The 24,351-nt window shown below is 32.8% G+C and overlaps 1 protein-coding gene and 1 long non-coding RNA gene across 2 annotated transcripts in view; one reads left to right on the top strand and one right to left on the bottom strand.

The window, feature by feature from the left end:
• LOC111627483 overlaps positions 1–24,351 on the bottom strand; it is a 146,572-nt gene that overhangs the window by 12,046 nt on the left and 110,175 nt on the right. The window contains exons 5-17 of the mRNA XM_023371062.1: positions 19,873–20,138; positions 14,027–14,155; positions 13,713–13,890; positions 13,339–13,498; positions 13,115–13,210; positions 8,542–8,623; positions 8,335–8,462; positions 8,135–8,249; positions 7,927–8,061; positions 6,639–6,911; positions 3,077–3,205; positions 2,763–2,940; positions 2,389–2,548 (exon numbers count right to left, since the gene is read on the bottom strand). Coding sequence (XP_023226830.1) covers positions 2,389–2,548; positions 2,763–2,940; positions 3,077–3,205; positions 6,639–6,911; positions 7,927–8,061; positions 8,135–8,249; positions 8,335–8,462; positions 8,542–8,623; positions 13,115–13,210; positions 13,339–13,498; positions 13,713–13,890; positions 14,027–14,155; positions 19,873–20,138 — 2,029 coding nt within the window. The remainder of the gene's footprint in view (positions 1–2,388; positions 2,549–2,762; positions 2,941–3,076; positions 3,206–6,638; positions 6,912–7,926; positions 8,062–8,134; positions 8,250–8,334; positions 8,463–8,541; positions 8,624–13,114; positions 13,211–13,338; positions 13,499–13,712; positions 13,891–14,026; positions 14,156–19,872; positions 20,139–24,351) is intronic.
• Positions 398–3,196, top strand: LOC111627837. The gene is made up of 3 exons (XR_002757074.1): positions 398–638; positions 801–961; positions 3,079–3,196. It is a non-coding gene; the product is annotated as an uncharacterized LOC111627837 (long non-coding RNA).

Here is a 24,351-nt window from a genome sequence, read left to right as displayed (position 1 = left end):
TCAATATATAAATAATTTTAAGAAAATAAACTAAATTTGGACATTTTAAAACCCATTTTTTCACTCTGGTTTGGTCAATAAACAATATAATCATTCTTAATAAAAATAAGAATAATAATAATGTAATTGTTATCCAAATGAAAGCGCTATATCGGGGTATAACCTCGATATAGCGCTCTTGTATGGATTAAACGCATTAACGAGGTCTATATACAATTTTCAGTTTGAAAGTCTACGTGGTTTGCAAGTCTTATGTTTAATAATTCAAAGATACCTCGATATAGCGCGCTTCTAAAGCTATCGTATACTTGCGAATGTGTAAATATTAAACAGAGCATCCATCTCTCTGTATCTGAATTTTTAAACTCGTGCCTTTCATACTCAAAATTGTCTGTAAACCTCGTTACTGCGTATAATTCTTCTTCGAAACACTTCGGTTTAGCGCCAGACTCGATTTACTCACACGAGAGTTCCAAGTTAACCAATAAGCGTTTACGTAATGAAAGTAAAGTGAATTGGAACTGGCTAAAGATGCGTTAAATCGAAGTCCTATTGTACTTTTATTATTATTATTAATTCTTTTTAGTTTACTAGCGATGGAGGAGAGACTACCGCCATATTTCTGCATTTATTTTCGAGTAAATATTATTTAATTTCTAAAAAAAAAAGAAAAAAAATTCCTGGAATCTACAGAGGGAATTTGCTGTGTTAAGATACACTACGTGTACCTTCATCATAAATATGCCGGTAGTGAAGTATTATTAGTGTTAGTCCAATAAAATTCTTGTTTCTTTATACAGTAAATACAGGAAACACTACCCGCATCACAATGTTTTTTTTTATATCTTGTTGGCTTTGTGTACATGCCGCTATATCGCAACTTAGATGAATAGTTTCTTGAATCCTCCGGAGAATTGCCCGTGTGAAGAGAGAGATCAGAAACACACAAGGAGATAACTTGGTAAACTTCCAGTGTTAAACTGTTGTTTCTTCTAAGTTAACTTCGACTTATTGTTGTTACTTCTCTTTCTTTCTTTTTTATAAACAACTCATAAGAACTTTAAAGATAACTCTAAAACAATAGCTAACAATTCGTATAGAAATAGGCCTGTATATGTCTATATTTTTGTTTCTATGTATAAAGGATTTTTTACTCGAACCTCGATTTAACGCCAATCTGCGTTAAATCGAGGTTCGAGTGCGATTTTTCTCTTTGTTAACAACAGTGGGGAATGACATGGCTTTCTACTTGTGCTGACTTATTGTCTGAGATACTTCGGTTTAGCGACACAATCAATCGAATGTGGCGCTAAACTGAAGTATCTCAGACAATTAAGTCGTATAAAATAACAATGAAGAAGAGACCTATGTATTTTTTTCGTATATGTAAAGGATTTCTAGTCGAACCTCGATTTAACGCTAACGAACAGAACTTCTTCGTTAGTAGCGAGGTTGTGGCCGACGTTTTCATCGCGAAAACGTGTACGCCGGACGTTCAGCGCCGCCTTCCTGTAATCCTAAAAGTTTGATAATGGCGTTTGGAACGTTAGTGGAATCATACTCGAACGCCATTGTCAAACTTCTAGGCTTACCGGAAGGCGGCGCTGAACGTCCGACGTACACGTTTTCGCGATTAAAACGTCGGCCGCAACCTCTCTAGTATTAAGTGGAAAAATACATCGGACACGATTCGGCTTTGTAAACGACATTGTGACTACCTAATCACGTGACTTTCTACCCGTGTTGACTTCGTTACGCATATGCCTACTTCTTATCGTCTGAGATACTTCGGTTTAGCGCCACATTCGATTTAATTAATAGCAATTTCAGTGCTGTGTTGCTAAATCGGACTTTGACTATGTGTATTTATTTACATAGAAGAGTAATACCTCTATACGTAGATGTATGTGGGCCCTCGATATAGTGAACTGCGAAAGATGAATAGCCAACGAAGATGTTCGCTATATCGGGTGCTATACGATTTATTTGAGATTCGTCTTACGGAAGAGTGTATTGTTACGCTGTTAAATGAGTTGTTCTTTCATATTAAATTTAATTATAACAAAACAATAGTTTAAGCCCGAAATTCAATTTTAATTAAGCAATAAATACGATGATAACTTAATTGCGTTAAACAATATTAAATAACATTAACAAAGGATATTCACAGAAACTGGCACTCCTGCATCCATTATCACCTCTGCACTCTTCACCCACTTTAATTTTGCATTCGTGTGTGCAACATGGTCCTTGACTCGGGCTAAGAATTTAATACACATGTAATGATCATTACACTAAAACAATTAACATTTAAATATTGCACCAATTTTACAAATGACGGTAAAGCGGGGGGGAGGGGTATACGAGTTATTAATTGGATTAGAATACCTGCAAACTACGTTGGGTCTAAGATGGCATGGCGGTTTATCACGTGGGGGATTACTACGCATAGGAAAACAACACGGCTCTTTACAATCTTCCTCCCAACCGCAGTCACATTCTTCTCCTCTCTCTACCACTTCGTTCCCGCATATAGCGTCTTGAGGTTCTGAAAAAGTTGGTAGAAGAGACAATGAACAACACACGTAAACACGTAAAACTGCGCGTGTACGTGTAAAGCATTGTTGGCCCACAAATGTCGTGGGTTCGGGCCTTGCCACGCAGAGTTTGGTGGTTTTTTTTACGTTCGTAACGCCTCAGCTTCTCTTAGAAAGTGTTTCCCTTCGCATATACAAAACAAGTAAAGTATTGTTTCTTCATACCTGTGAAGCAACCTTTCAGGCTCCTGGCTTTGGTGTTAAGTACTGCGTTAATGTTTCTCAAGCTGCAAGGTGAGAATCTGTTGTTGTTTCTCTTATCTCCCGACGTTGCTCTTGCAAACATAATATAATTCCCATTATCACCTCCCGGTGTGCATATATTATCGTCTTCTGGATCATGCTGCGTATATAAAAGTCGCTTACATGATTTTTACTTAGCGATTTAATTGTTATCTCTTAACATTTAATGTATAAATTTCATTACTTTCCCTCTATTTAACGTCTTTAAAGTCGATTAAAATTTAATAAATACTTACAGGTGAACCGAAGTTATGGCCGATTTCGTGTGCCAAAGTGACGTGAGACACAATAGGTGGTACGTATTTTCCATAATTTAATAGAGTAACAATTCCAGTGTTAAGACTCTTCAAGCTCCCTCTGTAATGCTGAAAATGAATTAAAATTTAATTTATTATTTAAAACAATAATAATAATACAAGTCGACCTCCCTATTGATAATTCCATTTTATATGAATTCCATGTTGTAAGAGTCACTTAAATTTTACAAATATGTGAGCCATTCACAGCCCGGCATACGTACTTGTAAAATCTAAGCGACTCGTACAACATGGAATTCATATAAAACGGAATTATCAACAGTGTTATAGGGGGGGTCGACTTGTACAATTCTTTTCATTTTAAAAATGAAGTTTGGAATGATGAGTAAAGTACTAATGTCCTAATTAATAATGAAACACAACGTTAGAAATAATTAAGATATTCTACAATTTAATTGATGTCTATTAGTTAGTTGCATTAATTATATATATTTGATAATCAAATTAATTAAATATGGCAAAATAGTATATAGAATCATCAATATTACAAATTCCAAAATTCATTTGTGATGAGAGGAGGGAGGAGAATTAGTTTTGAAACTTATTTAATGAAAGAGTTTATTAACATTTAAAATAGCATTATATATAAATATATTGATTTTTATTTATGATTATATCTTATCCTTAATTGTATAATTAGCTATGATGAATCATTTAATTAACCTTATTTCATGCTCTTGACTAATACAAAATCTATGATTTGAACTTTTAAACATGAAAATTTATCAATTTTTTTTAGTAATTTTTCACTTAAAAAAGTTTTAAAATGGAATTTATTGATTTCTCCACAAGATTTATGTATTTAATTTTATACAGTGAATTGTTTCTTTGATAGAAAAGTTAACTTAAAATCAATTATTGTAATTAAATGCCTATGTATAAAGGCTTAATTAAGCATTACTATGTTACACACAGGCTTGTTTTAATTAGTATTTTTGCTAATATGTACTTGTACTATGCTTTAAGTTAATATATAATAAATATAACAGCTTTAATCAACAGATAACTATGTTAATTAAAAACCTACACATGAAAAGTTTATGCATATTTATTAATATTAAACCTGACTTTAGGTTTTCTTATAAGCTGCTGTATACACAATAGATGTAAACATATTCTTCTTTATAGGTATACTCTATAAATAGCAACTTTAATAGCAGATAATTATATTTATCTGCTAATTAAAAGCCTAAACATGAAAGATTTCTGCTTATTTATGTATTCTATAGGCTATTTTAATGTTAAATCTGACTTTTTACTACTTATAACCTTCTATATATACAATATAGCAGCTTTTAATTAGCAGAAAGTATATATATATATGAGTTTCTGTGCTAATTAAAAACTTAAATATAATATAACTATGCTAATTAAATAGTCGAAATATTAATTAAACTTAAATAATTAAATATATTTAAAAAAAAATAATAATTCAGGGATATATTTAAGTAAATTGAATTGATTTAATCATATTTAATTATATTTAATTTCATTTTATGTCTGAATGATTTTTAATGATATTTAAAACTTGTTGTTGACATTTTAAATTGCTTTTATTTAATATGAATTTTAAATATATTTTATTTATTTGTTTATAATTAATGTTTATTAAAATATATTTGTATATAAATACTGTACCTCCGAATTATACTTTTCCTCCCTTGAAATTCATAAAAAATTAATTAAATTTAAAGGAAAATAGAGAAAAATTCTTCATATAAAATGATTATTTAAACATTTTATTATTATTTTTTCTTCAAAATATGCAGAAATTTTATGTCCATAATTATAATTTCAATCTTTATCTAGGAGCAGAAGGTGGTCTTTCCAGCATTACACGAAGTGTAATGCAGGAAAGACCCCTTCTGCTCTCTCTTACGCTGCCATGTTTACAGTAAACTAAATTAATTCATTCAAAAATGGGCCATGTCGATGCCCCTAAAAACAGTCATCATGCAAGAGCACACTGCGACAATGCCCTATACACGCGAACACTTGTGATTTATACTGTATGGGAAAATGCACGAGCACTTTAAAGCTGCACTATGACATACACACGTTCTGTCTGTCATTCGTTTATGTCGAGAACGTAGAAAATCGAGTACAGATATGGAAAGCTTAGGGAAGAGGCTCCGATTAACTTCCCATTCGGACCGGAAGTCATGTGACTTTTTATTTTTTAAACTAAAAGGGAGAGCCACAATGTTGACAAGTATACAGGAGAACGGTACAAACTTGATGATTCGAGAATAATACTGTGCTTCCTGTATATCCCTGTCTCTCGATTTTACGCAATAAATCAATGTAACGTCAGGACGGTGGGCCATTTCACCAAAAAAATCGATAGAAATTGCTCCACGACTGTCCCAAAACACACAATACGATCCTTCAAGAAGGAGGTCGAACGAGTGAATATTTTTTTTAATATTTTTTTTTTATTCTTTTTGCCTTTCCATTAACTCGACCGTTTTTTCCCCTCTCCTGTTTTAAAATATTTCAATCTTTCGAAACTTTCAATTTATGTTTTTTCCCTCTCGTCTCCCTCTTAATTTTGTGGAATATTTTACTTGGAAAGTCATTTAAATGTGACAATGTCGCAACATAACACAGGGAAAGGGTAGGAACGGTCAAAAAATGACCCTACCCCGATGACTTATATATATATTTTTTGGACTCAGAGGACCTTCAAACGTCCAGAAATTCAAAAAAAAACTTTAGGGTTTTTTCTGTGCATTGTCTGCGGGGTGCACGAATTTGTTCACTCACTTTGAAGCTGAATAACTCCTGTGCTTTTTGTCGAAAATGTCTGAAATTTTGCAGGGTGGTTTGTGTATTAGGTGGGTTGATTCTGTTAAATTTTGGTGGTTAAAGGTCAACGGGGTGGGGAGAAAGAGGGAGTCACGTGTCATTACTCGAGTGAAGTCGGACTTAATGAAGATTTTACTCGTTACTTGCATTTTTCAATTTTTTTAAAAATAATAATACACCTAAAAATGTGAGGCCCTAAGCTACAGACTCGTAACGCGAGGCCCTAAGCTACAGACTCATAACGCGAGGCCCTAAGCTGNTATTTTAAGGCAATAGGAATGTTTTCACATTCTCCTTCTTGTTTTTCATTACAATATATATATATGTGTATATGTTTATATATATATATATATTTATTTATTTATATATATAAATAAATGAACAAACAAAAATATTGCAGTGTTGCAATTAGCGTTTTTATTTTCTTATTTGTTTTTTTTTCTCTTCCCCTTTAAAAATGTTCGTAAAAAGTATATTTTGTCGTAAATTAAAAAATAATGTCGTAAATATACACATCGCTTATACAGCATCATCTATCTCCAGCTCACTGTAGTGTTATATACAACGTGTGGTGTCAGAAGTGGCAGATGTCATCTCCCAATGAGGACATTTGGAGCATGCCACTTTATATTAATTGAATCCCAGGTGTTTATTTAATTGATCACGATCAAACCCAACCAGCTCCTGACATAGACAGGGGTTGATCGTGTTTCCTAAACGATACGCTTGTCTTGACGAAATTACTGGTCGTTCTCTGTTTGCAAGCGGTGTGTGCTAGAGCAGCTGCAATACTGTGATTTGATGCAACCGTTTGTGCATGAGCCTTTGCCACAGCGTGGTTTGTATTCGAACGAAATACTGTCTTGTTCTTCTCTGATATGTGATCGGGATCTGATAACATTTTACCTTCTTCTGTTCTTTTACCGAATGCCTTTACAATAATAATCTATTAATAAAAATATACATTATTTTCTATTTTATTGAGATTATATAGTACACGAAACTTAAAACACATTAAATTTCGTAAATTGTGCCGACGGTTTGCAACACTTCGCCATCAGCCTTTGTCTATGCCCTCTATCCTTGGGTTTCTCTAAGATGCAGTGATGCCAACTTAGGGGTTTTCTCCAAAATTTAGTAGGGAATTAGCAGGATAGGTGAAAATTTAGTCTGTTTGTATTGTTTTAGCAACCAGTAGAAGCTTCCAAAAGTCAAGACTGTTCTCGCGGCGAGATTCGTAGCAAGTCCCTTTGTCACATGATGTTTTTGCTCAAGTGTGCATTATGTACTGTACCTGCATATGCAAATACATAATGCACACTTGCAATGCAGTAATATGCATTGCACCTGGAGCAAAGCTACTTAGGTCTACTCTGTTGGTTTTAAGGAGAATTTCAGGTCTGTGTAGGGGATTTTTACGAGAGAAGTTGGCAACTCTGCAAACCGTGTTCATGGAGAGCAACAACGCTAGAGGGAGTCTTTGTTCTACCGTCACACTACAAGAAAGATGCCGCACGTTAATACACGCACTCCTAACTTTATAATACCTTGGGTTAAGTGTATTTCTTAATCCAAATAAATTAACACGTGCTCCAACAGACTGCGCTTCGGTAGAAAGGGCTGATCGATTAGTGTTGCCAGCCGTCATCACAAATAAAAGCTATTATTAATTTCTAAACATTGATTCAAGACCGAAACAGATTGAATCTTATATTTGCAGTTGGATTTCACAGCTTTAGTTCTCGGAAACTACAGTTTAGGGCCTTGCGTTTCTAAATCGATTATTATTTAGTGAAGGGAAGAGCCCCTTATATTTTGTAGGGCTGCAACAACTCGAGATCTGGCTTCGCCTTCATCTCTAGCCGAAAATAAATACTAGGCAAACCGAAATAACGACTTTATTATACAAAATTGAACGCGAAACTGTTTATAGAGTGTTAAATAAGTTTGAATTATCTTACCAGAACAATAATGACGCAAATAAAAAGAAGGATAACTCCCCACCAGTGATCTAAGACCCATCGTTTTAGGGATGCTATACTTTCAGTAGATAATAATAGTTTACGTAATGTTGCTAAAGGGCCTGATGGATCTACCTACAATTAAACAAATAATATATTATATTTTCTATAATTTCAAGTGTAATAAAATTAATTTAACTGTAATTACTTCACGACATTTTTGAAAAACATCACAGTATCCGTTATAATTGTCGCAGGGAGTTCCAGGTTTGGCATATAAATCAGGCACATCAAACGGTGAAGAATTCCACTCAAAGGATGATCTACGTAAAGAAAAATAATAGTAATTAATATGGATTTATTAATTACGCCATTTTTTTTAAAAAAAGAATTCAACGTTTTCTTTACTTGCAACTATGATCGTTTCCTGGTAATTTGCAACAAAGTTCACAGGCTTTCGTTAAAGGATCGTGTAAGCTTCTTTTACATTGGCATGATTCTAGTCCATACGCCATACATATAGAACCCGTACATTCCTTGAATAAGTAAGGAATATTTTAATTATTCATTCCTTAATTTCTTTTTTAAATGAAGTAGAAAAATTAGTAGACTTACTCCCATATAACAAACGAACTCGTCGTTGCAAACTGTTTTGTTAGGTTTGTTAGTAGAGGAAGGACAGTGTGGCCCTTGCCCAGTATTTTAGTTAAGGATTTAAATTTATTTTTTAAAAAATATATATAAAATTTAATATATAAACTAAATTACTTTTTATTAAAGCCTGACCCAAAAGTCAGCTAACTGTGCTGCTGTTTCGTTCGTTGCAGGCATACCAATGGTAAACTGAGTTTAGAACGATATTGGTGCATTAAAAATACATTTCATTAAGCGTTTAAAGTATTTGAATAAGAACCGGTTAACTGACTTTTGGATCACCCCTTATAAAATTTAAAAGATGATTGTTATATAGTAATTACTGGGTGGTCCGAAAGTCAGTTAACCATATTCAGTTGTATGTTCCAGTATACAATAGCGAATATGAATCACAAACTGTACTCTTCTTGGACAAAATTAATGGAAAGATTATATTTTAAAATTGCAAAGTAATTTAATCTTTAGTTAACTGACTTCTGGACCACCCTAGATAGAAATTAAATTATACAGGGCGATCGAAAAATCAATTAACCGTGCTTTGTTTCGCGTGTTATACTCGTTAATATGGTAACAATAAACCGAGTTCTTGGTTACAAAAATATATTCGCAACAGTTAACCGACTTTTGGACCACTCTGTGTACATAAAATTGCAGATAATTTAAAATATTTCATTTATTTTCTTAAAAAAATTGTAAGATATTAGAATTTTATTTAACATGAAGATCCTGAAGATCTCACGGGGTTGAAACAATATAAGAAAGAAAGAAAAATGCAGGAAAGTAGCATCAGTTTATGCCAGATTATAAATAACATCTGGTACTACCAGCTCACACAGTAAAGTCAGCATCTACTAGTGGAATCTTAGAACAAGATGGATATCAGGAAAGAAAGTTTGGCCATCTTAACAGTTTGGCACAAAGTCGCCAGAAAATAGAGTTGAACATTTTATTTTTTTCGTTAATTTTATATCTTTTCCTTTAGGAGGAAGCTAATAAAATACTGCCAAAGATTCGTGACTTTCAGGGTTTTACGTAATTTTATAGGTTAATGAATTTTTTTCGTACAAGAAAGGATGATGGCGATGGTGAATTATATTCTTTTAATTTTATTCTTCTCTAATCGTCACCGTTATTTTAATAAATAACCAGATCAAAGTTCGTTGGAGTTTCATCCTTGTAATTCCTACATCTTGGATAAGCATTTTTGTAGAGTAGTTATGGTTTTTTTATGTGTATAAGTGGTTTGGAACGAATATATCGGTATTCATCTTTTCTAGTTGGCTTCCTCGATGTGCAAGATGCCACGTTGCAAAGATCCACAACATGTACCCAAAAGGGCACTTATTGGTTGCCCTTGCACCACTTGAAATCCTTTCACAATATCTTGATAGCAAAGGTTATAAAAGGGCATCAGACGTAACAGGCTTTCTGGTTGGCTGCCAGTGTTTATTTGGAAGAAATTGGACCACCATTTCATAAAATGGTGCTCCAGTTTCTTCAGGATACTATTTCTTCTAGGTAGGCAATCATGATTGTCTAGTGCCACGTGCAACAAGCTCCATTCAGAACAAATTTATTACATGTTATGTTAATTATAGAGAAATTAATAGCGAGGTTGCGGCCGAAGTTTTCATCTCTAAAACGTGAACGTCGAACGTCGAGCGCTGCTTACAAGATAGCGGCGCTCGACGTTCGACGTTCACGTATTAGAAATGAAAACTTCGACCGCAACCTCGCTAATTAACAAACTGAATATACTTCCAGTATATTCATTAATATAAATGTAGTAATAATATAGAAAACTTACATTTTTCTATAAGGAGATCAATTTAAATGCTGCTAAGTAATAAAAATAGTATTAATACAAGGTACACATTCTTTGTATGGTATAAAACAATAAAAAAAATTTATAAAGATAACTCCTATGACAAACTGAGGTTTATATTGAAAATTATAATGAATATAAATAATATATATAATTTAATTGAAGAAAAACATGTCTTAACTGGCCGGGGACAGTCTAAAAATCATATATAGTAGTTATATACTGTATGTATAATGTTGGAAGAATGTGATTTATTCCAAACATATTCTTGATTTTATATATATATTTGTTTAGTACATAAAATAAAGGTTATCTCATGATTTCCATGTCAAAAGGATTTTTTAAAATGTTCTTTATGCCATTATTTTCCTGTAAAAATAGTAAATAGGTAGAGCTAGACTGATAGAAGGATACTAAAAAAAGTATTTTATTTATTAGGCCTAGTTTGTCCCATATTTCTCTTGTTTTAAAACCTCAAAAATAATATAAAATTTTAAACACGACCATTTTATAAATCTTCTAATGCAATATAACAAATTTATAGATCAATATATAAATAATTTTAAGAAAATAAACTAAATTTGGACATTTTAAAACCCATTTTTTCACTCTGGTTTGGTCAATAAACAATATAATCATTCTTAATAAAAATAAGAATAATAATAATGTAATTGTTATCCAAATGAAAGCGCTATATCGGGGTATAACCTCGATATAGCGCTCTTGTATGGATTAAACGCATTAACGAGGTCTATATACAATTTTCAGTTTGAAAGTCTACGTGGTTTGCAAGTCTTATGTTTAATAATTCAAAGATACCTCGATATAGCGCGCTTCTAAAGCTATCGTATACTTGCGAATGTGTAAATATTAAACAGAGCATCCATCTCTCTGTATCTGAATTTTTAAACTCGTGCCTTTCATACTCAAAATTGTCTGTAAACCTCGTTACTGCGTATAATTCTTCTTCGAAACACTTCGGTTTAGCGCCAGACTCGATTTACTCACACGAGAGTTCCAAGTTAACCAATAAGCGTTTACGTAATGAAAGTAAAGTGAATTGGAACTGGCTAAAGATGCGTTAAATCGAAGTCCTATTGTACTTTTATTATTATTATTAATTCTTTTTAGTTTACTAGCGATGGAGGAGAGACTACCGCCATATTTCTGCATTTATTTTCGAGTAAATATTATTTAATTTCTAAAAAAAAAAGAAAAAAAATTCCTGGAATCTACAGAGGGAATTTGCTGTGTTAAGATACACTACGTGTGCCTTCATCATAAATATGCCGGTAGTGAAGTATTATTAGTGTTAGTCCAATAAAATTCTTGTTTCTTTATACAGTAAATACAGGAAACACTACCCGCATCACAATGTTTTTTTTTATATCTTGTTGGCTTTGTGTACATGCCGCTATATCGCAACTTAGATGAATAGTTTCTTGAATCCTCCGGAGAATTGCCCGTGTGAAGAGAGAGATCAGAAACACACAAGGAGATAACTTGGTAAACTTCCAGTGTTAAACTGTTGTTTCTTCTAAGTTAACTTCGACTTATTGTTGTTACTTCTCTTTCTTTCTTTTTTATAAACAACTCATAAGAACTTTAAAGATAACTCTAAAACAATAGCTAACAATTCGTATAGAAATAGGCCTGTATATGTCTATATTTTTGTTTCTATGTATAAAGGATTTTTTACTCGAACCTCGATTTAACGCCAATCTGCGTTAAATCGAGGTTCGAGTGCGATTTTTCTCTTTGTTAACAACAGTGGGGAATGACATGGCTTTCTACTTGTGCTGACTTATTGTCTGAGATACTTCGGTTTAGCGACACAATCAATCGAATGTGGCGCTAAACTGAAGTATCTCAGACAATTAAGTCGTATAAAATAACAATGAAGAAGAGACCTATGTATTTTTTTCGTATATGTAAAGGATTTCTAGTCGAACCTCGATTTAACGCTAACGAACAGAACTTCTTCGTTAGTAGCGAGGTTGTGGCCGACGTTTTCATCGCGAAAACGTGTACGCCGGACGTTCAGCGCCGCCTTCCTGTAATCCTAAAAGTTTGATAATGGCGTTTGGAACGTTAGTGGAATCATACTCGAACGCCATTGTCAAACTTCTAGGCTTACCGGAAGGCGGCGCTGAACGTCCGACGTACACGTTTTCGCGATTAAAACGTCGGCCGCAACCTCTCTAGTATTAAGTGGAAAAATACATCGGACACGATTCGGCTTTGTAAACGACATTGTGACTACCTAATCACGTGACTTTCTACCCGTGTTGACTTCGTTACGCATATGCCTACTTCTTATCGTCTGAGATACTTCGGTTTAGCGCCACATTCGATTTAATTAATAGCAATTTCAGTGCTGTGTTGCTAAATCGGACTTTGACTATGTGTATTTATTTACATAGAAGAGTAATACCTCTATACGTAGATGTATGTGGGCCCTCGATATAGTGAACTGCGAAAGATGAATAGCCAACGAAGATGTTCGCTATATCGGGTGCTATACGATTTATTTGAGATTCGTCTTACGGAAGAGTGTATTGTTACGCTGTTAAATGAGTTGTTCTTTCATATTAAATTTAATTATAACAAAACAATAGTTTAAGCCCGAAATTCAATTTTAATTAAGCAATAAATACGATGATAACTTAATTGCGTTAAACAATATTAAATAACATTAACAAAGGATATTCACAGAAACTGGCACTCCTGCATCCATTATCACCTCTGCACTCTTCACCCACTTTAATTTTGCATTCGTGTGTGCAACATGGTCCTTGACTCGGGCTAAGAATTTAATACACATGTAATGATCATTACACTAAAACAATTAACATTTAAATATTGCACCAATTTTACAAATGACGGTAAAGCGGGGGGGAGGGGTATACGAGTTATTAATTGGATTAGAATACCTGCAAACTACGTTGGGTCTAAGATGGCATGGCGGTTTATCACGTGGGGGATTACTACGCATAGGAAAACAACACGGCTCTTTACAATCTTCCTCCCAACCGCAGTCACATTCTTCTCCTCTCTCTACCACTTCGTTCCCGCATATAGCGTCTTGAGGTTCTGAAAAAGTTGGTAGAAGAGACAATGAACAACACACGTAAACACGTAAAACTGCGCGTGTACGTGTAAAGCATTGTTGGCCCACAAATGTCGTGGGTTCGGGCCTTGCCACGCAGAGTTTGGTGGTTTTTTTTACGTTCGTAACGCCTCAGCTTCTCTTAGAAAGTGTTTCCCTTCGCATATACAAAACAAGTAAAGTATTGTTTCTTCATACCTGTGAAGCAACCTTTCAGGCTCCTGGCTTTGGTGTTAAGTACTGCGTTAATGTTTCTCAAGCTGCAAGGTGAGAATCTGTTGTTGTTTCTCTTATCTCCCGACGTTGCTCTTGCAAACATAATATAATTCCCATTATCACCTCCCGGTGTGCATATATTATCGTCTTCTGGATCATGCTGCGTATATAAAAGTCGCTTACATGATTTTTACTTAGCGATTTAATTGTTATCTCTTAACATTTAATGTATAAATTTCATTACTTTCCCTCTATTTAACGTCTTTAAAGTCGATTAAAATTTAATAAATACTTACAGGTGAACCGAAGTTATGGCCGATTTCGTGTGCCAAAGTGACGTGAGACACAATAGGTGGTACGTATTTTCCATAATTTAATAGAGTAACAATTCCAGTGTTAAGACTCTTCAAGCTCCCTCTGTAATGCTGAAAATGAATTAAAATTTAATTTATTATTTAAAACAATAATAATAATACAAGTCGACCTCCCTATTGATAATTCCATTTTATATGAATTCCATGTTGTAAGAGTCACTTAAATTTTACAAATATGTGAGCCATTCACAGCCCGGCATACGTACTTGTAAAATCTAAGCGACTCGTACAACATGGAATTCATATAAAACGGAATTATCAACAGTGTTATAGGGGGGGTCGACTTGTACAATTCTTTTCATTTTAAAAATGAAGTTTGGAATGATGAGTAAAGTACTAATGTCCTAATTAATAATGAAACACAACGTTAGAAATAATTAAGATATTCTACAATTTAATTGATGTCTATTAGTTAGTTGCATTAATTATATATATTTGATAATCAAATTAATTAAATATGGCAAAATAGTATATAGAATCATCAATATTACAAATTCCAAAATTCATTTGTGATGAGAGGAGGGAGGAGAATTAGTTTTGAAACGTATTTAATGAAAGAGTTTATTAACATTTAAAATAGCATTATATATAAATATATTGATTTTTATTTATGATTATATCTTATCCTTAATTGTATAATTAGCTATGATGAATCATTTAATTAACCTTATTTCATGCTCTTGACTAATACAAAAGGTATGATTTGAACTTTTAAACATGAAAATTTATCAATTTTTTTTAGTAATTTTTCACTTAAAAAAGTTTTAAAATGGAATTTATTGATTTCTCCACAAGATTTATGTATTTAATTTTATACAGTGAATTGTTTCTTTGATAGAAAAGTTAACTTAAAATCAATTATTGTAATTAAATGCCTATGTATAAAGGCTTAATTAAGCATTACTATGTTACACACAGGCTTGTTTTAATTAGTATTTTTGCTAATATGTACTTGTACTATGCTTTAAGTTAATATATAATAAATATAACAGCTTTAATCAACAGATAACTATGTTAATTAAAAACCTACACATGAAAAGTTTATGCATATTTATTAATATTAAACCTGACTTTAGGTTTTCTTATAAGCTGCTGTATACACAATAGATGTAAACATATTCTTCTTTATAGGTATACTCTATAAATAGCAACTTTAATAGCAGATAATTATATTTATCTGCTAATTAAAAGCCTAAACATGAAAGATTTCTGCTTATTTATGTATTCTATAGGCTATTTTAATGTTAAATCTGACTTTTTACTACTTATAACCTTCTATATATACAATATAGCAGCTTTTAATTAGCAGAAAGTATATATATATATGAGTTTCTGTGCTAATTAAAAACTTAAATATAATATAACTATGCTAATTAAATAGTCGAAATATTAATTAAACTTAAATAATTAAATATATTTAAAAAAAAATAATAATTCAGGGATATATTTAAGTAAATTGAATTGATTTAATCATATTTAATTATATTTAATTTCATTTTATGTCTGAATGATTTTTAATGATATTTAAAACTTGTTGTTGACATTTTAAATTGCTTTTATTTAATATGAATTTTAAATATATTTTATTTATTTGTTTATAATTAATGTTTATTAAAATATATTTGTATATAAATACTGTACCTCCGAATTATACTTTTCCTCCCTTGAAATTCATAAAAAATTAATTAAATTTAAAGGAAAATAGAGAAAAATTCTTCATATAAAATGATTATTTAAACATTTTATTATTATTTTTTCTTCAAAATATGCAGAAATTTTATGTCCATAATTATAATTTCAATCTTTATCTAGGAGCAGAAGGTGGTCTTTCCAGCATTACACGAAGTGTAATGCAGGAAAGACCCCTTCTGCTCTCTCTTACGCTGCCATGTTTACAGTAAACTAAATTAATTCATTCAAAAATGGGCCATGTCGATGCCCCTAAAAACAGTCATCATGCAAGAGCACACTGCGACAATGCCCTATACACGCGAACACTTGTGATTTATACTGTATGGGAAAATGCACGAGCACTTTAAAGCTGCACTATGACATACACACGTTCTGTCTGTCATTCGTTTATGTCGAGAACGTAGAAAATCGAGTACAGATATGGAAAGCTTAGGGAAGAGGCTCCGATTAACTTCCCATTCGGACCGGAAGTCATGTGACTTTTTATTTTTTAAACTAAAAGGGAGAGCCACAATGTTGACAAGTATACAGGAGAACGGTACAAACTTGATGATTCGAGAATAATACTGTGCTTCCTGTATATCCCTGTCTCTCGATTTTACGCAATAAATCAATGTAACGTCAGGACGGTGGGCCATTTCACCAAAAAAATCGATAGAAATTGCTCCACGACTGTCCCAAAACACACAATACGATCCTTCAAGAAGGAGGTCGAACGAGTGAATATTTTTTTTAATATTTTTTTTTTATTCTTTTTGCCTTTCCATTAACTCGACCGTTTTTTCCCCTCTCCTGTTTTAAAATATTTCAATCTTTCGAAACTTTCAATTTATGTTTTTTCCCTCTCGTCTCCCTCTTAATTTTGTGGAATATTTTACTTGGAAAGTCATTTAAATGTGACAATGTCGCAACATAACACAGGGAAAGGGTAGGAACGGTCAAAAAATGACCCTACCCCGATGACTTATATATATATTTTTTGGACTCAGAGGACCTTCAAACGTCCAGAAATTCAAAAAAAAACTTTAGGGTTTTTTCTGTGCATTGTCTGCGGGGTGCACGAATTTGTTCACTCACTTTGAAGCTGAATAACTCCTGTGCTTTTTGTCGAAAATGTCTGAAATTTTGCAGGGTGGTTTGTGTATTAGGTGGGTTGATTCTGTTAAATTTTGGTGGTTAAAGGTCAACGGGGTGGGGAGAAAGAGGGAGTCACGTGTCATTACTCGAGTGAAGTCGGACTTAATGAAGATTTTACTCGTTACTTGCATTTTTCAATTTTTTTAAAAATAATAATACACCTAAAAATGTGAGGCCCTAAGCTACAGACTCGTAACGCGAGGCCCTAAGCTACAGACTCATAACGCGAGGCCCTAAGCTGCAGCTTGTTTGGCCTGGCTAATGGTATTTAGAGAGTTAGATTTTATAGAATGTTTACACCCCATAAGGGACAGCAGGGCCTCCTAAGGAGACCTCAAAAATATTTATTACAAATTACTCATTTCTTTGCATTTCCTGTGTATTAAGAGGGGGGAAAATACAGCTTGATTTATTGGTCAAATTTTATTATTTAAAAAGTTTTATAATGCTACTTCTTCAGTATTTTAAGGGCCTTAAAATAGTAAGTAGCAAGGGCCTTTTTAGATATTTGAAAGGCCCCACGTTTAGCACTGCATTCAACCCGTAATTCGCATGCGCTTAAGGTTACGTGAAAGTCTATTCATTAAGGTTAAGGTTGAACAATCAGAATTCTTTCGCCTAATCGATATCATTGATTTAAGCATCGATATTTTTCAAGTTAGGTTTATTTAAATAAAAACTTAAATAAGTTTATATAATATGTAATAAAAGTAAATTTATAATTTGATTTTTCTCATTTATAACGCATTAACCGTCAAGTATGTAATCAAACTGTAGTTCGCGAGCGCTTTATAATACACGAAAGAGCAGCAAAGTGAAGATTGGAGAATGGAAATTTTATAAACTTTCTTCTACTTTAAATCACTATTCTATCCGTCTCCATCATTAAATTTGTTTATTTTTTATCAACATTACTTTATTTTCAAGCAAATAAAGAAAAATTATTCTTGCATATTGCATGAATTTGACACCAGAGCTGGAGCGGGTATAGACAAATTATGCTGTATTAATTCAAATAATCTTGAAAATTTGCATCTTTTTTTATCATATATTACTAGAAAATCATCCGTTAAGACGATTTTAATAACATTTATCTTTCATTTTGATGCTATTAGTGATTTCCTGCGTTGATCTCCCACACTGGATGAATGATTACTTTGTCATCTTTCTTCTAATTTTTTATCCTCCAAACAAAAAATGGGAGGAAAAAAGGTTAACTCGAGTATAACTTAATCACATTTTAATAAAACTTTTGCTTAAATAAAAGAATAAAAATTAATTATCATCATCTAATGCAGGGATTCTTAATCTTTGCCCTCACTTCACCCCCTGAAAGTGTACTTAGCGTTTACAGCTCTTCTTCATCCCCAAATTACAATTTTATAATTTTATATTATACTTCACACCTCTTATACGTTTGAACCCTTCAAACCTCTTACACGTCTGAACCCTTCACACCTTATCTAACATTTGAACCCTTCACACCTCTTACACATCTGATAGGAATCCTTCACACCTCTTCATGAAGGGCGATATGAAGTACTCCCGTTTCCTTCACAGAGGAGTGCTTTATCTGAGCTAAACTACAGCTTAAGGCCTCGCCTTTTATATATAGGCCTACCTAAAAAGGAAGGGCCTCATCATGTAGTGTGTACCTCTACAGAGGAGGTGCAAATTACAGATTAAGAACAATAAAGTATAAAGTAAAGAAAATTTCGGCATATTTATATGAAGGAAGGGGAGGGAAAAGATAATTTTCATATTAAAGAACCATTAATATCGACGCCAAAGTGATAACGGTTCAACCATTTAAGATTTCCAATATCAAGTAAATCTATGATCATCAGTCATAGTTTTTCACCAATCATAAATCATTTGATTGTCGAAAAGAATATTGATCAACGAACATAACTTATTTTCCCTCCTTCCCCTACAGTTTGTGTTGACGTGATGAATTTATCCACCGAAAAAACTATGAATTATTGTTATTTTTTTTATATCCTTTTATTAATATATTACCCAATAAATGGGCTGTTTATGTTTTTCTTTTTATGAATTATCCACAGCTTGAAAAAAAAATCTAGGTCATGCTTCTCTAATTACTCTTTCTTTTCTTCCCCCATGAAACAGGAGAGTCATAAATCTTGAACAGTTGAAACTCTACGTAAGTTATTGTGTTTTTATGTGGAAAAAAATAAAGATTATGTGCATAAATGTATGTAGGAAATTGTTTTTCTTGCCTAAATATAGTGTATATTCACTTATCTTGGGTAGGAAGGAGCATAAACTTCCACTCAGTTAATCTTCTAAAAGGGGGATGACACTAACACGTGACTTATTTTTTAAATTAATTCTATGTAATATATCGTGTTTAATATAAAAATTATGTACATAAATATATAAGGTTGATTTTTGTATGCTTAAGTATAATGTCGAGCCACTTCACTTCGAGGAATTACAGAAGAATTTCAAAGTATTTTTGTTTTTTTATGAGGCCAACTAATAAATGAGTTACCCTTAATTAATTTACAAGAAAATTAACACATTTGTAAGATTACCCAACGAATTTACTCAAGGAATTTAAGCAAAATAGCAAAAATTTGCATTGCTTATCTTTGATATTTCCGCATGACCAAACTCTTAACATGGTTTTTACATACTTAGCAACCCACAAAAATCTTCTTCATTAGTTTTGTTATTCAGTATTTATACATTTTTTTTTCCTTCAGCAAGACTTGATTTTAACATCAGGAACTTGCATGTTTAATTGTATTGATTTTTTGCAAGCGTACAAAATTAAGAAGTCCCTCAAGAGGGAGATTTTTAATCCCGCACGCTTGAAGGAGAGATAGAATGTAATCTGCATGACATCAAGTAAAGAAAGAAAAGAAGAAGAAGAAAAAAAAAAAAGATGGCAGCAAAGAAAATGAATTAATTACTCCATTTTTTTCGCAAACTCCTCCAGCATTCTTTAAGTCACCAGTCCATGCAAGACCAAGGGTTCCTCCTTCGAAATCTCGATAAGTGAACATGTAAGCAAGGCAAAAGGCATCGTAATCTTCTTCAGAAAACAATTCCAGGAATTTTTCTACACCATAATTACCAGGGAACCTGTAATCAGGATCCTTAAGAGCTTCCATCGTATGGACCTTAATTCTCTTAATGAGGAAGGATATGTTGTCGGATCTTCCATCCTGATCAAAATCTGTTAGAGAAAAATAAGAAAGAAAAATTAAATAAATCTAGTAATTAATCCATTACGGCTTATTGTAAAACTTTTCGGTTATGCGCGCCGTCTCCAACAGATGGCGTTAGATATTTAATGCTTTTTCTATGGGAAAATGATTTTTCAATTTTTTCTCTCGAACGGAAGCAGATAGAAACGTGCAATTTTTTGCATTAGAATTCTATTTAATTATTCTATTAATCTACGGTTCAGAATTTTGAAACCACAATTTGTTAATTTTCTACGAATTTTTTACAACTTTAAAAATTCGTAGAAAATTAACGAATTGTGGTTTCAAAATTCTGAACCGTAGGTTAATAGAAGAATTTATTACGATTCTAATAGAAAAAACTGTTCGTTTCTATCTACTCCCGTTCTCGAGAATTTTCGAGAAAAGGATCTTCCCATAGAAAAAGCATTAAATTTTTAACTCCATCTGTCGGAGAATTCTTGCATAATGAAAGAGGTTATAGCCTTATAAACGTGAAAATCTAGAAATACTTTCTATTAAAGAAGAGGTAAGAGAAAAATCATTAAAAATTCTTTAATGAACTTACAAGACATTTTCTTCCGTTTAAAAATTTTATTAAATACAAAATTATTACTCGAAATACAAATTAATTAAGTCGATTTTGACTTGTTCTTTTTTTTTTTTAAATTAAAATTTTAAATTACTCATTTCTTTAATTAATGAAAAGTTGGCGCGGATACGCAAACACGATGACAGTTAAAACTAATGGAAGGAAAATTTGCAGTTTATAAGTGATTTTAATAGCATTAATAGCTGTTTAATTAATGTTGCAACACAACATAATTATTTCTTAATATCGTGTGACGTTGCCTACTTTATGTATTTATTATTAAATTTGTTAAACTGGAAACTTGTGGTATCCCATTGATAATACCAATCTTAAGCTGGTTACACACCTACACACCCTACCTGTTCGGGTATACCCGAACAGTTAGAGTGTTCTGGTATACCTGAACGTGTGTGGATGACAATTGTCAGTGTTTTTTTCATACACACATTCGGGTATACCTGGCTTTAAAGGGTGAACTGAGTTGAAAAAAGAAAAAAAAAAAGACGTGAAACCTCTATAAAATCTCTTCTTTTTCTAGAAAACTGATCTCTCCTCATATCGGATTTAGCTAAAACTTTCGTTTACTGTACTTAAAATCGACCAAGGAGTTGCAGGAGACGTCACAAAGGTTAAAGTGTAGTAACCTGTGTGGAATCTTCAATGGAGCATATGGCAAAAATATTGGATTGATTTTTAAAAAGGAGGAGACGAAACGAGATCTTCTTCTTTGAAGTTTCTTTTCTTTTTTTTTTTTTTCTCCACCCCTTTATTCCTTGTTAGACGCGGTACTAAAGTTTTAGGTGTTTTCGTTCCTGTAAAAATGGGGTGGAGAGACTATCAATTTGTAATTAATATCAAGCTTTTCTTTTGTTGGTTTTCTTCTATAAACTCACTAAAATACTCTTAAAAATCAATTAATGCAATCTGTATCCTCTTCTTGTAGTGTTTAAGAGAAGAATTATAAAGAGAAACTGGTTTACAATAGAATTTTTTCATAAAAATTGCGTCGTTTTAGTATGAAACTGCAGGGGTTAGCTTGGCGTTAATAGATAATTATCTCATGCAAGAGTACCTAAACAAGAATAAACACTACATAAACTTCAAAAGTATATGAATTACACGTTACTATGGGAAGAAATTTAAAAAAAGGTAAAGGTTGGACTCCACCAGGGCCTCCAAGAGGGTCCGAACATACGTTCTTCAATATCAGAGACGTGGGTTCGGATCCTAGTCGAAAGTAAACAAAAGATTATTTTCTGTATTTATATTTTAATTTTTTTAAATAGACAATTATAAATATATTTCATTATCTTATTAAGCTGTAAAAATACACATAAAATAACAAAAATTAATTTTGTTTTCATTCTTTTTTGCATCCTTAAATAGGAATATAACTCTAATTTCGACGCAGGAACGATTACTAATAATCACGACAATTATAAGGTTCATAATTAGGCAAATCGTGTAATTTATATTCTCCACATTGTCCTAACGTTAGCGGGAAAATGATTTTTCACAAGATAAATCTACTTAGTCACGGTTCAACAAGAATCGCTTTTAAAACTCACCTCCTTCCACCCAAAGGCTCCTCTTGAGGGCAAAACAACCCCCAAGAGGAGCCTTATACGAGTTAAATCAAAGTTGATTCACTGAAATTGCTTCTTAAACAGATTTGCTCTTACTTAATCTTCATCTTTCTTATGAGTATAAATGCAAAACCTCTAACTGTTCTTAGAAATGTGGCGTTTAACAAACAGTATAGCTCTTGCTTACACTAGAACTAGAGGGAGATCATCTCATGCGCGTGGACTAATTACTTTAGTGTTATGACTCCTCCTCTGTCACTCCAATAGCAACTGTATACGGAATAAGAGTAATGACCTTTAGTTTTATACTGTATGGAGTCGTTATTTCTTACCTTTCTTTCCTCCTTTCTTCTCCAGTCAACCCGTTATTCCTTATTCATTCTCCCCTCGACAGCCTCCATTATCCTCCTCCTCGCATAATTGCCTCTCCTCATGGCTGCACCATTACAACCTCTTTTCCCGAATCTTCTTTGACATCCCTACCATTTTAGCATTTTCTCTTTTCATTCCCATATTCTCTTTCAAATCTGCCTGCACACAATCCTTCCATTTCTCCTTAGATGCTGTCTCTATTCCTTCTCCTCTCAACAGCCTCTATTATCCTCTTCCTTGCATTGTTGTCCTTACTCATGTTTGCACTCTTTTCCCAAATTTTCTTTAATATTTCTACCATTTTTACCATATTCTCTTATTCTTTAATTTCTAATCTTATCCAATCATTCTTCCTATTTTCCTAAGACTGTGGGCATGCTTTATCCCCCATAAGTCTATCTTTTCATTCACACTATAGTCTACCTTTCTTCTATGTTATTCACAATGAATGATGTAATTCTGGGGAGTTAAACGCTCCTGTTGGCCCTCCCCCCCACGTGCACTCGCTTCCAAACCTTTCATTTAGAGATTAGCAAGGAACGTTTCTCCAAGAGAAAATCATCAACTCATAAATAAAAAGTACGAAGTAAAAACGAATGGAAACGATATTGTTAGTGAGGGTAGTAAAGTTAGTAGAAACATGTTCTGAAGGTTGGTATGAATGCCTGCTATACTTTATTACCTTCCTTATCATCTTACCGTAGACATGTAAGAAATGACTCAGATAGATAACGAGACGTTCCATCCATTACACTGACAACTTTGCTACCAACTTTTCACAGTAAAACGTTTTAATAAGTGCTTCATCTCTCGATATGACAAAATAGATTAAAAAACATATCTTGTTACATACATTGCTTTATTATGTCTCGACTTTAACGATTAGAATTTTTGAAAGTTTTTCAAAGTTTACACTCTTTTTTTCTTCAATATGTGAAGTTGGAAATGTGTTTTCTGCACCTTTTTTTTTTTTCTACTGATTTTCTCGGAAGTTTGTACGTTTAAAGCTGAAAAACTGATCTTTCGTGTGAGAAAATTAAGGAAAAAATGGTAGCAAATATTTAAAGTGTATCATTAATTATAAGATAAATACATTTATAAGTCATATCTATATAAAAAAACCACATAAAAACGGTAAAGATCGTACGAAAGAACGAGCAATTAAGAATGAAGATATCACACTCCCGTTTAAGTATGACGAATCTTATCAAAAATGTGGAGATGACGCCATTAAACAAAGGAGAAAAAAAGAAGGAAGTAAAGATGTATATAAATATTCAAACAAGCTTGGAAAATTGAAGACAAACACAAATAAAAGTTAATGGCGATATGAAGAAAGATTAAGAAAGTAGAAAATTGAATACTGACTATTAGCAGCTTAATGTGATCATCAGTAATACGTTATACGATATTATAAGGTCGAAGCACTCCAGATGCTTACTGAGAATAGATTTTTAAAAAATAGGGAAGAGAGAAGGAGGAAGAAAAGAGAAAGAGAAGAGGGAGGGAGGGAAGAAAGAGAGAGAGAGAGGGACGAGGGAGGAAGGGGAAGAGAGAAGAGGGAAAGAGAAGGAGAGAGAGTGCAAAACAAAGGAGATAATAAGCAGTATCAATCCCTGAAGAATACAAGATCCTATCGAAGAGTAACTGGCA

This window comes from Centruroides sculpturatus, unplaced genomic scaffold, assembly GCF_000671375.1.
Source record: "Centruroides sculpturatus isolate CEXI.00-Female unplaced genomic scaffold, Cexi_2.0 scaffold1, whole genome shotgun sequence".
NCBI classification, from domain to species: Eukaryota; Metazoa; Arthropoda; class Arachnida; order Scorpiones; family Buthidae; genus Centruroides; species Centruroides sculpturatus.
This window is presented reverse-complemented; position numbering and strand designations above follow the sequence as displayed.